The 16293-nt window shown below is 36.0% G+C and overlaps 1 protein-coding gene across 5 annotated transcripts in view; it reads left to right on the top strand.

Annotated features, from left to right (window-relative positions):
* The window catches only part of SEC24B (SEC24 homolog B, COPII component), a 79196-nt gene that overhangs the window by 23588 nt on the left and 39315 nt on the right, over positions 1 to 16293 (top strand). For 3 of the 5 annotated variants that reach the window (XR_015715870.1, XM_087826128.1, XM_087826127.1), the window contains exons 3-4: positions 8158 to 8325; positions 15299 to 15403. Coding sequence is in view for 4 of the 5 variants with exons in the window: in XM_087826128.1 (XP_087682254.1) it covers positions 8158 to 8325; positions 15299 to 15403 (273 nt within the window). In the remaining variant the exon portion in view is untranslated. The remainder of the gene's footprint in view (positions 1 to 8157; positions 8326 to 15298; positions 15404 to 16293) is intronic. The other 2 variants (XM_087826137.1, XM_087826132.1) reach the window with 1 other exon arrangement.

Below are 16293 nucleotides of genomic sequence, written 5' to 3'. Positions count from 1 at the left end.
AATGATGTTAATTCTTTCTGTCTATGAGCATGGTATATGAAAAAGGACATAATTTTTTAAATTAGCAAGATAAACCTTGTGAAGAGCTAGAATTTTGTTGGAAAATTCTTATTAAAATTATTTTTACTAATTCTTGCTTAATAAGGATCACATATTGATAACATATTACAAAATAGTACTGTGATTGGTGGATAATTTTATAAAACAAGAAGCAGTTAAAAAGCCACTTACAGCCTGGCCAGGCATGGCTCAGCAGTTGAGCATCGACCTAGGATCCAGGAGACTGTGGTTCAATTCCTGGTCAGGGCACATGCCTGGGTTGCGGGCTTAATCCCCAGTCGGGGGTGCGCAGGAGGCTGCTGATCAATGACTTTCTCTCATCACTAATGTTTCTATCTCTCTCCCTCTCTCTTCCTTTTTCTGAAATCAATATATTATATATATATATTTAAAAAGTCACTTACATAAAATAATAAATATTTGCATAATCATTGTATAAAAATCTGCAGCATACAGCATGTGACACTAACATATAATCACTGATAAGGTAATATCATATGTATTACCTTAGGGTGGTGATGTGCCTGAGGAAAAGCAAAATAAATACCTTGTAGGGGATGATTATCTGGACAAAGAAATCCAAGTTAGAAATAAATTAGAAAACTACATTGGAGGTATAAATAGTACAGAAAAGAGATTATATTCAGCTTTGGAAACTTGTGAGGTTGCAGAGTTGCAACATGGGAATAACAGTTTTGCTCCCTTATACTCTTCTTCAGTTTTTCCAAAGCTACTCTTGAACCTTAGGATCGTTTTTCAACTTTGTACCTCCCACTGGTAAATTTTTCTACATTTATTCCTTCTCTAAGCTCAGAAGATGAGTTGATTACCTTCATGAACACTTCCTTCAGATCTTGGTGCTTTTTTTGTTATTTCTTTTCTGGTGTGTCAGTTTCCTAGGTTCTACTGGGCTGTACCATTACAAAGGTGAGAGGAGTTGATAAAGAAAAGCATAAGCTTGGTCCGTATGGTCGAGCAGCCGTCATCAGTTTTAAGCAAAGTGGTGATACTATCAGATTTATGTTTCAGAACTTTCTTCTGTGAGCTGTGTGATAGACAGGAGGAAGAAGAATTTTGAGACAGGAAGATACACTTGGAAGGAATTACTAAAATTATCTAGGTGAAGGATGACAAATTAGGCTGGAACTCCTTTAGACATAAGGCAGATGACAGATGATTTTCAAGGATTTGTTGATATAGTTTGTGAAGGAAATGGAAGACTAAAAGATGCCTTTTAAATTTTCTAGCTTGAACACTTGAATGGGTGGTGGTGTATTAGCTGAGAATTATTTAATCTCCCTAGAATCGAAAGAATTTTATGCACAATTACTAAGGAACTACAAGAATTAACTAGGGAACTACCTTAATACTTCCCCCCCAAAAAAAAAGATTTATTCTTGAATCATGTGTTGTCTCTAAATATCCCATACACTAAACAGTAGTATAGCAGTTCATTTTTCATAGTCCCAGTTTTATTTGTTTTGTTTTTTTTCTGTCAAATTCTGTTGTGAAAGGGGCAATTTTTTAGTGTTTTGTTTTTTTTTTTTGGCAGGCATGCATCTATGGTCCTTAATGTTTGTAGAACTTTTCTCCATTCATTTGGCAAATATTTGAAAGCCAACTATAATGTGTTTTAGTGCTGGCTAGGAGATAAAATAGTGAATAAAAACACTTGATTCTTATCTTCATTAAGTTTGCAAATCTATGTGGGAAAGCAAATATTATCCAAATAAATACAAATGAATGTAAAATTGCTATTATTTAAGTATCATGAAGCAGAGATACTATGGTGTTTAGCGAGCGTACTCTTAAGTACATCTGTCCTACTAGTCATGAAGCTTAGGGAAGTTTCCCCTGATATTTGACATTTCAGCTGTAATCTGAAGGATGAATTCTCCATGTTTAAAATAAATTGCATGTAAAATAAATATTGAAATGAAAAGGGAACACTTTAAAATATAGTAAAATACCTCTTGAACTTTGGAGTGGGGAAGAATTTCTTAAGGACAACACAAAATGCTAGCTATAAAGAATAAGCACAATAAACTTGACTAATATGTAAGTAAGAATTTTTTTCTTTCCTGGCAAAATTTTAGTTACTTTATTAAAAAAATTAACTTTTCCATTATGAAAAGAATAAAAAATATGCAAACATATTCTTGGAAAAATATGAATGGAAGAGAATAAAATCATCTATTGTACCACTACCCTGAGAAAAAATTAACATTTTGATACCATTTTTTATAGTTCTGTTAATGTGCATATTATTTTTACATAATTGTGATTTATATGGAATGTGTATTTTCAAAATACATTTATTTATTTATTTAAAATATATCTTTATTGATTTCAGAGAGAGGAAGGGAGAGAGAGAAACCTCAATGATGAGAGAGTCATTGATCGGCTGCAGCCCACAGCCCGGGCATGTGCCCTGACCGGGAATCAAACCCCAATCTCCTGGATCCTAGGTTGACGCGCAACCGCTGAGCCATGCCCGGCTGGTCTAAAATACTTTTAAAAATTAATAGATGAATGCAGAATAATTAGCAGAAAAGGTGAAAATTGGAGGAAAATTCTGAAGAAAAAGTTTACCCAGAATCTACTTACCCAGAATTAACCACAAGTAATATTATGTCCTAATAGCCTTTTTATTTTATTTTACTTATTGCCATTTTATTACTCAGATTTTTTCTCTTTATCTTTTTCTTCTTAAAGAAGACCCTTTAACATTTCACATAATACTGATTTGGTGGTGAAGAACTCCTTTAGTGTTTTCTTATCTGGGAAGCTCTTTATCTGACCTTCAATTCTAAATGATAGCTCTGCTGGGCAGAGTAATCTTGGTTGTAGGTCCTTAGTTTTCATCACTTTGAGTATTTCTTGCCAATCCCTTCTAGCTTTCAAAGTTTCTGTTGAGAAATCAGCTGACAGTCTTAATGGGAGCTCTCTTGTTGGTAATTAACTGCTTTTCTCTTGCTGCTTTTAAGATTCTCTCTTTTTTAACCTTTTGCATTTTAATTATGATGTGTCTTGGTGTGGGCCTCTTTGTGTTCATCTCGTTTGGGACTCTGCACTTCCTGGACTTGTACGTCTGTTTCTTTCATCAAGTTAGGAAAGTTTTCTGTTATTTATTTATTTATAAATATATCTTTATTGATTTCAGAGATAGCAAAGGAGAGAGAGAGAGAGAAACATCAATGATGAGAGGATCGGCTTCTTCCTGCATGTCCCCGACTGGAGACTGAGCCTGCAAGCCAGGCATGTGCCCTGACTGGGAATTGAACCACGATCTCCTGGATCCTAGGTCGATGCTCAGCCACTGAGCCACGCCTGGCCAGGCTCTGTTACTAATTTTTTAAATAGGTTTTTTTATTTCTTACTCTCTCTTCTTGTTCAGGCACACCCATGATACGAATGTTGGTATGCTTGAAGTTTTCCCAGAGGCTCCTTACACCACTCTCATTTTTAAAATTTTATTCCTTTTTCTTTTTGCTGTCCTGATTGGGTGTTTCTCGCTTCCTTATATTCCAAATTGATGATTTGATTCTCAGCTTAATCTTCTCTACTGTTGATTACCTGTAAATTAGTCTTCATTTCATTTAGTGCATTCTTCATTTCTGACTGGTCCTTTTTTATGCTATTGAGGTTCTCACTTAACTTCATTGAGCATCCTTATAATCCATGTTTTGAACTCTGCATTTAGTAGATTGCTTATCTCCATTTTGTTTAGTTCTTTTTCTGGAGTTTTGTTTTGTTTTTTTCATTTGGAACATGCTTCTTTGTCTCCTCATTTTGGCAGCCTTTCTGTTTTTGTTTCTATGTATTAGGTAAAGCTTCTACATCTGCCAGGCTTGGTAGAGTAGCCTAATGTAATAGGTGTTTGTAGATTCTAGTGGCACAGCCTCCTTGATCACCCAAGCCACCACCCCACCCCACCCCACCCCACCCGGTGGACTGTGTATACCCTCCTCTTGTAGTTGAGCCTTGATTGCTATTGGCATTTCAGTGGGAGGGATTTCACCCCCAGGCCAATCAGCTTCAAGAACTGGCTGAGACCACCAATCACTGACCTCCAACTACCTTGGAGGATCAGCTATACAGAGGTCCACCCCACAGAGCAGGGCTTACTTCAGTGGGGCTCTGCTGCCTGCTGAGTCCACCCCTTGAGTGTGTCCCTTGTAGAGGTGGTTGGGTGGTAATGCTTTGATGGAGTCTGAAGGAGTCCTCAGGGACACTGGCTCTGGGGCCTCTTGGAAGGTGCGGGCCAAGGTCAGCTATAGCCTGTGTTCTGCCCAGGGCCACCAGACATGAGCTACAAAGCGATCTGTTGGTGGCTGCCACTTGTGCTGGGCTTGGAGGTGCCCAGGCGAGGCCAAACTGCAAGCCAAGGCTGGCTGCTGCTAGTGCCGGGCCTGGGGCCACTTAGCAAGAGGTATGGGGTATGCTGAGGCCAGATGCTGGTTATTGAGAGATTTTTATGAAAGTCTGAAACATGAGCCAAGATGGGCCATTTGTATGGAAAAGCCACTGGAAACAGCTTGGGTGGGCCAAAGTTGGGTGGGGTGGGGCCTGAGGGAATCACCAGGGCAAGGTAAACAGTGTGAGCCATGTTGATGGAGTCTTAGATATGGCACCTGCCTGTCAGTTCTGTGGGGGGAGAGGTCATCAAAGGAACATTGGCCTCTGCCAGCACTTCTATGTGGGAGAAAGCTGCCCTGCTAGCTCTTGCCCTGATATGAGACAATTCATTTCCTCCCCATATGCCTCTGGTGCCTTTCAAGCTGCTCCCCCAACACTGGAGCTCAGAGGGAGTAAGTCTGAGTAAGTCCTTGTGCGGGCCCTTTAAGAGGAACTGCTTGGGACTCCAGCGGCCCTCAGTCTCCCTTAGCCTCAATCCCCACTGGGTGGTGTGGTGGTGGTTGTTGTTTTTAATTTATTGATTTGAGAGAGAGTGAGAGAGAAACACTGTTTTTGTTGTTAGACTTATTTGTGCATTTATTGGTTGGTTCTTGTACGTGCCCTGACCAGGTATCAAACCTGCAATCTTGGTGTATTGGGATGACTCTCTAACCAACTGAGTACCTGGCCAGGGCAGTCCCTGCTGGATTTTACAGCAAAAGTTATAGGGACTTCTCTTCTTTGCACTGGAACCTGGGCTGAGGGTCCTGGTGTGGGATTGGGACCCCTTGAACCTCAGGGGTCGCAACCCTGCAGCCGTGATATCCCTCCCAGTTTAAAAAAAAATTTTTTTATTAGTTTTCAGATAGAGAGGAAGGGAGAGAGCGAGAAAGAGAAACATCAGTCGGCTGCCTCCTGCACACCCCTACTGGGGATCCAGCCCACAACCTAGGCTTGTGCCCTTACTGGGAGTCAAACCAGCAACCTTTTGGTGCATGGTGCAATGCCCAACCAACTGAGCCACACCAGCCAGGGCTCTCTCCCAGTTTTTATCTGCCACATGTGAGTATGGGACCAGCCCATTAGGCTCCTCCTCCCCTCCTACCAGTCTTCTTTAATTCCCTAGTTGTAGAACTTCTATTTGGCCAGGTTTCAGGTGATTCTGAATGCTGGTTGTTCTGTGGTTTAGTTGTAATTTTGATGTGGTTGTGGGAGGAGGCAGGTACCCTGTTTACCTGTGCTGCCATCTTGACCAGAAGTCAAGAACTCTTCTTCATTGAAAGACAATATAAAGAAAACAAAAAGATAAACCATTAGCTGGGAGGGAAAAAATATAGTATTTATCAAGACACAGCATACACAAATTAATAAGAAGAAGACCAACAACCCAAGAAAGGAAAAAGTAAGAACATGTATTTGATAGAAAATGAAATGAAACATATTCATCCTCATTAATAATTAGGGAAAAGCAAATTAAAACTAGAATGGAATATATATATATATATATATATATATATATTTTTTTTTATTTATCCTCACACAAGGATATGTTCTTATTACTCTTTTCGAGAGAAAGAGAGAAACATTGATCTTTTGCCTCCTTAAATGCCCCAACTGGGAATCAAACCCACAATCTTTTGGTGTTTGGGACAATGTTCCAAAGAACTGAGCTACCCAGCCAGAGCCAAGATAAAACTTCTGAACATGATCAACAAGGCCCTGAGTGGTTCTAAGCCCCTAGCCTCATCCTGCTGTGGTTCTCCTCTAGCTTCACTGGTCTTCTTTCAATCTCTTGAACCTCCCGTACTCCTTCCTATTAAAGGGGAATGTAATTAAACTCTCCCTTTGATGTTATGAACTTTTTTTTTTAATAAAATAACTAATACAGCCCCGCTGAGTGTGGCTCAGCGGTTGAGCGTAGACCTAGGATCCAGGCGATCGGGGTTCGATTCCCGGTCAGGGCACATGCCCGGGTTGCGGGTTCAATCCCCATTCGGGGATGTGCAGGAGGCAGCCGATCAGTGACTCTCATCATTGACATTTCTATCCCTCTCTCTCCCTCCCCTTTCCTCTCTGAAATCAATAAAGATATATTTAAAAAATAAAATAACTAATACAAATAAAAGTTTGTATGATACATATATGTGTATAAACATATGTATGTATACACATATATAATAGCATAGTAAATGAAATACTCATTAACTCAGCATCCAACTTGGAAAATAAAATATTTCCAATATTGAAAGTTCTTGGTATACTCCTCACAGAGTTATTCCCATTTCCCTCTTAAATTTTTTAGTGTTCCTTTGCTTTTGTTTTAAATAGTTTACCACACATATAAGTATCTCTAAACATTATGTTTGCTTTTTTTTTTTTTTAACTTTATAAATATTTTACACTGCATGTATTCTTCAGTGACTTCCTATGTTACATTTCTGGAGTTCTTTCCTCATTTTCACTGCTTTCAGGAGTCCATTGGAAGGACATTACTTCTGCATTCTACTATAAATGGACTTTTTGGTTTCCAATTTTTTGTTTTCACAAACAGTGCTGTGAATATTCATGAACAGGTCCCTGGTACAGATGTGCAAGTTTATGTAGGGCAAAGCTTCTCAGTGTGTGTGCCATAGCTTGGGTGGGTGTAGGTGTGAGCAAAGGGTTGAGCAATCCTCTTGCTCTTCAGCAGCCCATGGGAAATGAGGCCTTTGGCCTAGAGAGCAGACTGGGCCTTTCAGCCCTGTGTCTCAAACAAACGTCATCCATTTGCTGTAAGTGCTACACATCTAAAACAGAAAGGGTTGCTCCTAGGCCTTCCTATTCAAAGTATAGTCTACCAGCCAGCAACATCTCATGCAGAAACTTGATAAAAACGTAGCATCTTAGGCCAGGCCGTATACTAGACCTGGTGAATCAGAACCTGCATTTTAATAAGATCCCAGATGACTCATGCACAAAGTTTGAATAATATTCCTCCCTGTGTGTGTGTATGTGTACACCACATTTAATTTGTTCATCTATTGTATGTTTATACATACACACAGTATATATATGTATATATAAATCACATTTTTTAATGATCCATCAGTGGTACTTAGGTTATCTCTTGATTGGCTGAAGATTACCCTGTAGATCAGGCAGTTTGAGCTATCACAAAGTCCCACTGTGAATCACATATACTTTATTCTAGAAGTCCAACCTAGTATTACCATGAGGCCCTTACTTAGTTACATGTGAAATAAGGCATCTGATTGAAAACAGCAAATGAGAAGTGTTGACACTACACTGATGCAGTTTACAGAATGAGATCTGAGCTGACATTAGGAACATGTGGAGTTCATGAACCACATTACTGCAGAAGCAATACCTCTGTTCATCTTCCTATATGAGGTACTGTGACATTATACAGTAATTAATAATGATCATTAGTAAAGAAAAACTGTGGTTTCCTTTTTTTAAGAAGGTAAGGAATGTTTTAGGAAATTTGCTATTAAAGATTATTAAAACATTTGGTGATTGAGCTTCTAGTTTTTTGAAAATTTCTTTGAACTACCTTATTTTCTAGTTATAGATATACAAGATAAATGTGATGCTACTGAAGTTTCTATAAGAACTTCAAATAAACTGTATTCTTTTAATGTTTTAATACATTTCAAGTTTATTGCTGTGCATGAAATAGATTCTTGTTTTCACTTGCAGATTCTTTATCCTATCCTGTTATGCAAAATGTTCAGCATCCCAAGTCTAGCCCAGTGGTATCCACTGTTGTATCAGGAGCCTCGTCAGCAAGGTCACCTCTTATTGCAAATCACCTCGTTGAGCCTGTCGCCTCGGTTACACAGCCATCAGAACTGTTACAACAGAAAGGTATTGGAGAAATCCGTTATACTATATATGTAGCATACATAGGCACACATATTGATTCAAATAGGTAGTCAAACTGCATAACCATAATTTTTAGAAAATATGAAAAGTAATTTATAATCTCAATTCCAACACAACTATTTTCTTTTCATATATTAACTTTCAGTCTCTATGAATTTATATTTTACATAATTGCAATCATAGTTTACTATTTTGTATTTTGCTTTTACATTTACTAAGTTATTCACAATTCTTCATCTATCTACATAGTCTTTATAGTCATTTTCTGGCTAATAATTCATTATATCAATGTATTATAATTTACTAATCCATCCCTCTATTGTGGAACATTTATTTCCTATTTTTAAAGGTTATTATAGTTTCTTTTATAATAAAGTACCCAAGAGTTCCTTATTTAGTGTATTTCCATATCTTATTTGATGATTTCTGTGCTTTGTCATTATCATCAATGGAAAGTAGCTTCTGACTGAATTTTGGGAATGAGGAATTAAAATGAAATTATATCCCACATTCACAGCATTGACAAACAATACAGTTTGTTTTTTTGCTTGTTTAGTATTCTCCATGTGTCAAATAAGTGACAGCCAACTAAAATGTGTTATTTTGACCCCTTTTTCCCACATTGTCTTTTCTTTTGTCACTATTCATGATTATTTTCTGTCTGGCTAAAATTTCAAAGCTATTGATGGTTCAAGTTAATATACTGTATTTTTCATTTGATGAGAGATAACCTGAACTGTTTTTAGAAATCTATAACTTGTATTTCCAAAGCAACCATTAGTAATATTTTTAGGGACTATACTCACTATGTAATGACAGCTCCTGACTTTGAATATGAAGAACTCTCTCTCTCATGCTCTGAAACTTAGGAAAAGCATCATAAATCTTTAGGCTAATTTTACTGCCCTTATTTGTTGAGTATTTGTGTAGTCTACAGGAGCCTTCCTATCATTTGATCAGATTATACATTATAAATTTTTTATTTGGTTTTATAGGAAAACCAGCTCTAGCACCAAGGAGTGTCTGTTGATTCCCAACATGCCAGTGGGTATATTTAGGGAATAGAATTTAGTTTTTATAAGTGTTTGCCTTCAAAATGAAAGGCTGGTAGGAAAGTTTTGCTTGTCATGAGCAAGGGTAGGTTGAAGCCCTAACTGAATAAATGGTGTCTTTTTATGTCTTTCCTCTGTATGGATGACTCATTCCATTTCTTAACTATCTTGCTTGTTCTGACCTTTTAAATTGCCCCTGCTAATTTTTTTTTTCATATTTTCTTTTTGACCATTTTACTTTAAATACATGTTGTTATTTTACTGTATTGATTTGTAAACCACTTTCTCACTAATCATGTTTCATTTTTTCCTTACTAAGTAGATTTGAAAAGAGAAGGAGCTACCTTTTTTTTTTTTAATATCTTTATTGATTTCAGAGAGGAAGGGAGAGGAAGAGAGAGAGTTGAAACATCAATGATGAGAGAGTCATCATTGATCGGCTGCCTCCTGCACGCCTCTGACTGGGGATTGAGCCCGCAACTGAGGCATGTGCCCTGACCAGGAATTGAACCGCGATCTCCTGGATCTTAGATCAATGCTCAACCTCTGAGCCATGCCTGGCTGGGCGAAGGAGCTACCATTTATTTAGCACCTATAATGTGCCAGATACTTTATATTTATTTTTTCATTTAATCCTCATTCAATTCTATGATGTAGATATTATCTGTTTTGCAGATAAGAAAAGTGAGACTCACAAAAATTAGATAACCTGCCCAAATTATAAATTAGTAAGTAGCAGAGTGAAAGATTTTTAGCTCAGACCTTTCTATCCTTGTGCTCTTTCTATAAAATGAGGCTGAATTTTTTGTTGTTGGCTGTTAAACTCTTGATTTACTGAAGATAAGCGTCTTGCTTGAATAAGTAACAGGAAAGATATTACCGGAGACATTTGAATTGTAGCTTTTAATATTCCTTTCTCTTAAGTAGGACATTGGCTTCTTAGTGGCCTCTTTGCCTTTGAATAGGCCTGGGGTACACACCTAATCCTGTGAGTTAGGGCTACCATGTATGCTGTGCAAGTTGTAGTTTGCATGAATGGTGCCTCTTGTAGTTGTGCTGTGCACAGCCTGCATAGTGTATGGTGTGGGTCTAATTTGACTACTGAACTAGTACAACTTAAAAGAGATCAGTCTTTTTCTACCAGCTTCAAAGATACCCTTGCTTAGTTATTTTCTCAAGGACTCAGCATTTTTTTACTGATTTTTAGAGGAGAAGCTTCAAATTTTTGCTCCTAAATTATTTTTTTAAGAAACTATTAAAACTACTTAAACATTTTTCAGATTGAAAAATCTGAAATTTTTGACCGAAAGTTGAAATAGTTGCAGTTACGTAATTTTCAACATAGCTCATATAGGGACTTTTAAAACAAAGACGTTACATTGTTCTTTATATCCACTGGAATGAGGCCTACTTTTATCCTTTAAAAAAATACCCAAATAAGCCCTTCTTTAACATTTGGAAAATTTACATTTTTTTCTCTTCTTTATGTCATGCCCTCTCCTCTGAATATAATAATATAGTATATTCTTAAGCTAGAAACTCTTTTATCACTCTATATCATACTTCTCTGCCACAATGATAGTATATAAATTGAAATTTTAAAATTTGTTTTATTGTCTATGACCATAAGTCTAAACATTAATATTTCTTCTTCTGGGTTAAATAACTAGTACAATTATTACTAGCATATAATTGGTCAAAACAATGTAAACATCATGACTTTTGACTTTTTTTAATTATAGAGTACATTTTTATTGAAAATACATATTTCATTGAGATGAATCCCTCTCCCTCCTCCCCACCTTAGTTTAGTGTATCTTAGTTGCATATCGTTCATTGTTAGAGTAAGATAAACTTTAGCTAGATTTCATATTTAATTACCAAGAAACTTTGTTCACATAATGTAGATAGGAATGATATTTGAAAGGTTTTATTAAAGCAGTATTGTTCTTTTTGGTTTTTAACCTTCTGAGTTACATGTCAGAAATTTTTATTGTGAGATTTTATTTTCCATGTAGTCAGTGACATTATTACTTTAATGTAGCAGTTTATAATTTTAAAATACCTATCACTTTCATCTCTCACTTGATCATGTGAAGCAGCCATATCATATTTCATTTTCCTTTTACAGATGAAAAATTTCAGTTAGAGATATTGGTGTCTTACCCAAAGATATACAGACTCCCAGGGAGGGAGCAAGACCCAATGCAGATCTTGGCTGCCTCCAAACCCAGTGCTCATTTTACTGAATCAGCAATTATTCAAAATATTGGGAATTTCATTATACCATTACCAGTATCTTATCACATCCTCTCAGTGTATTTTTATCAAAATTTCAAACTGTGATGTAGGTCATTTATTTTATGGAGGGTATCTCTATATAACCTAATTGGTAAAGGCAGTCCTCATTTTCAAACCAGTGAGACAAATTTTATTCTTTGTCAGGAAGTCTGATTTAATTTTTTTAACCCAAAGAAATGTTTTTGTAGAATTGTAAGGGATATCTGTAGATTTAGGGTGCTTTGGTGACTCATTTTAGGAAGGGGAACATTTTCCCTTTAGCATCTGAGATTTTAATATCTCAAGGCAATGTATTATAGTAAGATTAGGCTAAATTAAGCGTAAGTGTTTCCTTTGTAAAGTGAGAGAAAGGCTGTTGTCAACACAGGCACTTTCTTAGGTGGGTACGTTTTAGGAAGGAAGGTACTACGGAAATTGATTCCCTTAAAACAGTTCTTTTGTGAGAACCCTTGGAAAGCTTTGTAGTATGTGTACCTGGTTTGAAAACCAGCTTAGGAAAAATAACAGTTGCTCAAAAGCCTGAACTCTTGAATTTAAAAAAGCTAATCTTACAAGGGATTTATTCTCTTAAGATTAGTTTTATTTCCAACCTAGCTGTATCTAGGGAACAGTGAAGAAGCCTTTTATTAAGCTGCCCCAAGGATGTGGAGAGTTTTACCTGAAGGTACTTGAATGATGGGTAGTTTAAACCAAATGTCCTTTTTAAAATATTGGAGCCCTGTTAATTACACAACTCTTCATAGTGTCAGATTCTATCTATTACAGGTTTCTTGCCTCTTGGTTTAATAGAGTCATACCTTGGAAGTTCTAATCAAGATAGAATAAATTAGGATATAGCATTCATTTCCCATTTGGTGGTGTTGGTCATGGTTGGGATGGAAGGTGCTCCATGTACATTTTTACAGTGAGTTTTAGGCTGAGCTCTGGAAGACATATCATATTCTACCACTTTATAAATACAGCCTGTGTATGTTATACATAGGTTTTGACTCTTAGAGAGGATCTGAGTAAAGGCACTCAGGAAGTTCTTATAACCATTCATATATCACAGAGCAGTAACTTGGTGTCAGCCACTTTCTGGCCATAACTCACCATTTGTTGCAGTTTGGATAAACTGGATCCAGTCTAGAGCAGGGTGCTTAATACTGATTGATTGTTACTCTGGAGCTCTTACCATTCCTCTGTGGATTAACTAAAATGTCATATTCTTATGCCATTAGTATACCAAGCTTTTAACAAAGTTTACTTGAACAAGCAAAGAAAGACTAAATTCTGAGCATATTCACATTTGGGGTAGGGCTTAAATTTTGATACTTTCATCTCCAGTAGTTCTTAAAAGAATTGCATCTTTTTGTTAAGTGTGAGTATGTTGGCTGACATTCTGTTACTATAGTACATTGACAACTGTAGTATATCTGAAATGAAGTATATGTAAAATGTATAGTATATCTAAACTGTATAATATCTAAAATGATATTATAATGAATAATAATATTACTGTAGTCTATCTTATTCTTAGATTTGTTCCAGTGCACTGAGTAGTTCTATAAATTTTTTATCATTGTATAGTGATCTCATTTGCTTCCAATTAAGCATTGGCTATTTTTCCAATAATAAGTGAAATAAATCTATTTTTATTCATTAAATCTGGAAAGAGGAAAATATTTATCTTATAATATATATGATGTGCCCTGTACTTTGACTAGATACAGAGTCAACAACCTCCATACTCATTCAGTCATGAAAGAATGTATTCTCTTCTGATTTTTTCCTGATTATTGGCCTCTGTTAGCTCAGCATAGTAAATGGGACTTCTTCTGGTTTCATATACACCTCCCCCACACACACATACACACACAGGATGGGACAAAGGAGGTTTACAGTTGTATATGAAATACAGTTTATTCTTTTATTGTTATTTATTAATTATTGTATTATTTTCCATATGGACAACTGTAAACCTACTTTTGCCCCATCCTGTATGTGTACTTTTAATTTAATTTAATTTATCTATATATTTTTATTATTTTTAATATATATTTTATTGTTGACAGTGTTACAGATGTGCAAGGCTAATTGCACTTTGAGAAAGTACTTCATTTTTTAAGGAAGTCCTTAAATTGAATTTCTTTTTTATAAAATCTTTTTACTGTAAACTTACGTTTAATTGTAACTTCTTAGTATATTTAACCTTAGTATATTTAATCTAATGTTAGTCAAATTTTCATTTTAACTAGGCATTTATTAGAGGAATTTGGCCTTTTCAAGGTATCAAGCTTATTTCTTGTATTTTCTGAAGTTATTTAAATTAATTTTTATTTTCTCAGATGAATTTATTATAACTGACGTTTTATCTATAATTAGAAGATGTTTCAGCAAAGCTAGCAGGTTTTTTACATGACTTTTTTAGTCAGAGCGAGATCACATTTTCACTCATGTACAATTTCACCTTTTTTCCCTTCTGAGTTCAAATTTTACCCTTTAATAGCATTTTTCTTATTATAGACATAGTTATGTTTATCCATGCTAATTTGAAAGGTCACGGGAAAAAACGAGGAGAGCATCAGGGAACTACCATGTGATTTTGGTAAGGCCAGGCTTCACTGTGCCTCTAGTATTGAGAAGTATTCTTGAAAATTCCCACTATGTCTAAGTTTTTCTGTTTTCAAGCTGAGCTATAAGATTTTCCTTGTAGGGGTTTTATTCTTATTTATATTTTCATTTTTAATTAAGATTATTTTATTTTCCCTCAAAATTCTGTGGATATTAGCTTTTTAAGTCTTGATTTTGCCTCATTAATTAATAAAAATACCCAGTCAAATTTTTAAAGAGAAGCATTGTACAGTTACCAGCTGCTGTGCCTTTTCTACAGAGTCTGCCTTCTCTTGGTGACTCTCACTGAGGACTACTCATTGATCTACTTCAGACTCACATGCAGACAATAGACTGAAGCTGAGATGATTGGCCATCTTAGAAAATACACTTTTCTGTAATTGCCACACTTGTAGGGCCACAGTTGGTAAATGCCCCCACCTTTCACCCTGTCCTGCCCCCCACCCTCTTTTTGAACATCTGTGAGCAGAGAACTATGCTGAATACAGTTCTTTTCTTTAACTGTCATTCTTTTTCCGTTATGAGAACTGAGTTACCATCAAGGTGGCATTAGCAGAAGGAAGGTATCAAGTATCTGTGTTATGTGCTGTATAAATTCATTTCAGTAGAATGATTACTGCTCACCAAGAATGCACAGTCCCAAAGGAAGTATACTACAGGAGTCCTAAATTTAAAGAAGGTAAACATGTATAGAGTTCAGTAAGATTTTCAGAGATTGTCATTGCAATTTCCTAAATAATATCAGTGTAATACATGGTACTTTTTTCACACTTAAATCAGCTAGTTCATATTAAAGCTGCTATTACTAAGCTGCTTTTAGCGATTTGCTAACAGTTTCAGTTTTGATAATAAATTTGCTAATATTAATGTGCATGCTGGGATGCTCTTTGGAATGTCAGAGTTCTTTCTCACTTTTAATGCAATGTCAGATTTTATTTCTCATCTTTCCTGTTGGTTTGACTCTTGTGTTTGTGCTTTCCACTTTACAGGCATGCAGTATGGTGAATATGTTAATAATCAAGCTAGCTCCGCACCAACTCCCTTGTCATCAACTTCCGATGATGAGGAAGAGGAGGAGGAGGATGAGGAAGCAGGTCTGCTTTAGCTTTACACCAGTTCTTAATCTTTTCCTACTCAATTTTTTTTTAATGTCCACAGTCTTACTAGCCTCCTTAAAAAGTATCTTTGCAGATTTAGCTCAATGAATTTGCTTGGTTTAGGTTATAGAGGTTGGGGCCACTTGAAATGAGGTGTTTTGCTTGTCTGTTTTATTTTTCTTTCGTAGGACATCTTTACCATTTCACTAAGTAACAATACATCTTTCATGATGACAGAGCGGTTTCTTCTTTCAGAAGTGCGTTTCCTCTCATGTCATGCAAAAGAATGAGTGTTGACTAAAGCTTTTGACTGTTGTTTGCCCTAACACCCTTTTAGGAGTAATGTTTTATTTTCTGCTTTGCATGCTATTTTAGTCTAGTCAGAATGAACCATTTGGATTTTATAACATTGATAGAGAAACAGGACAATGTTTCTTTGAGGTCCTTTTGGCATTTATTATATATAGAAAGCCCCAAATTTGTAGTTGTTTCCAGCTTTATGTAGTAGTTCATGTCTTGCCTGTTGAGGAAATTGTGCATATGATTATGTGTTGCAGCCTGCAGTCTGTTTACTTTCTTTTCTGCCTTTAATAGAACACTGCAGTTCAGTTCCTTCATTAATTCTAATAGTTCAAGACTGAACCAATAAGTGATGACCTTTTCAAGTTATTGTATATGTGACCATAATTATCCTTCTGTTACCTTTACTATTGAATGGAAGAATTTGCTCTATAATTAGTACATTTAACTAAAAGTTTCTGTTTCCTTTCCATTTTTAAAATTTTCAAATCCTTAGGCATGATTTGGGGGGATGTGAAAATAGAGGGTTCTAGATAAGGAATAATTTTTCTTACTCTAAATATGTAAATACCTATCTGTCTTTCTGA

This window comes from Miniopterus natalensis, chromosome 1 (genome assembly GCF_054644295.1).
Source record: "Miniopterus natalensis isolate mMinNat1 chromosome 1, mMinNat1.hap1, whole genome shotgun sequence".
In the NCBI taxonomy this organism is placed as follows: Eukaryota; Metazoa; Chordata; class Mammalia; order Chiroptera; family Miniopteridae; genus Miniopterus; species Miniopterus natalensis.
Note: the sequence above shows the minus strand (reverse complement) of the source record. Positions and strands in the feature narration are given on the sequence as shown.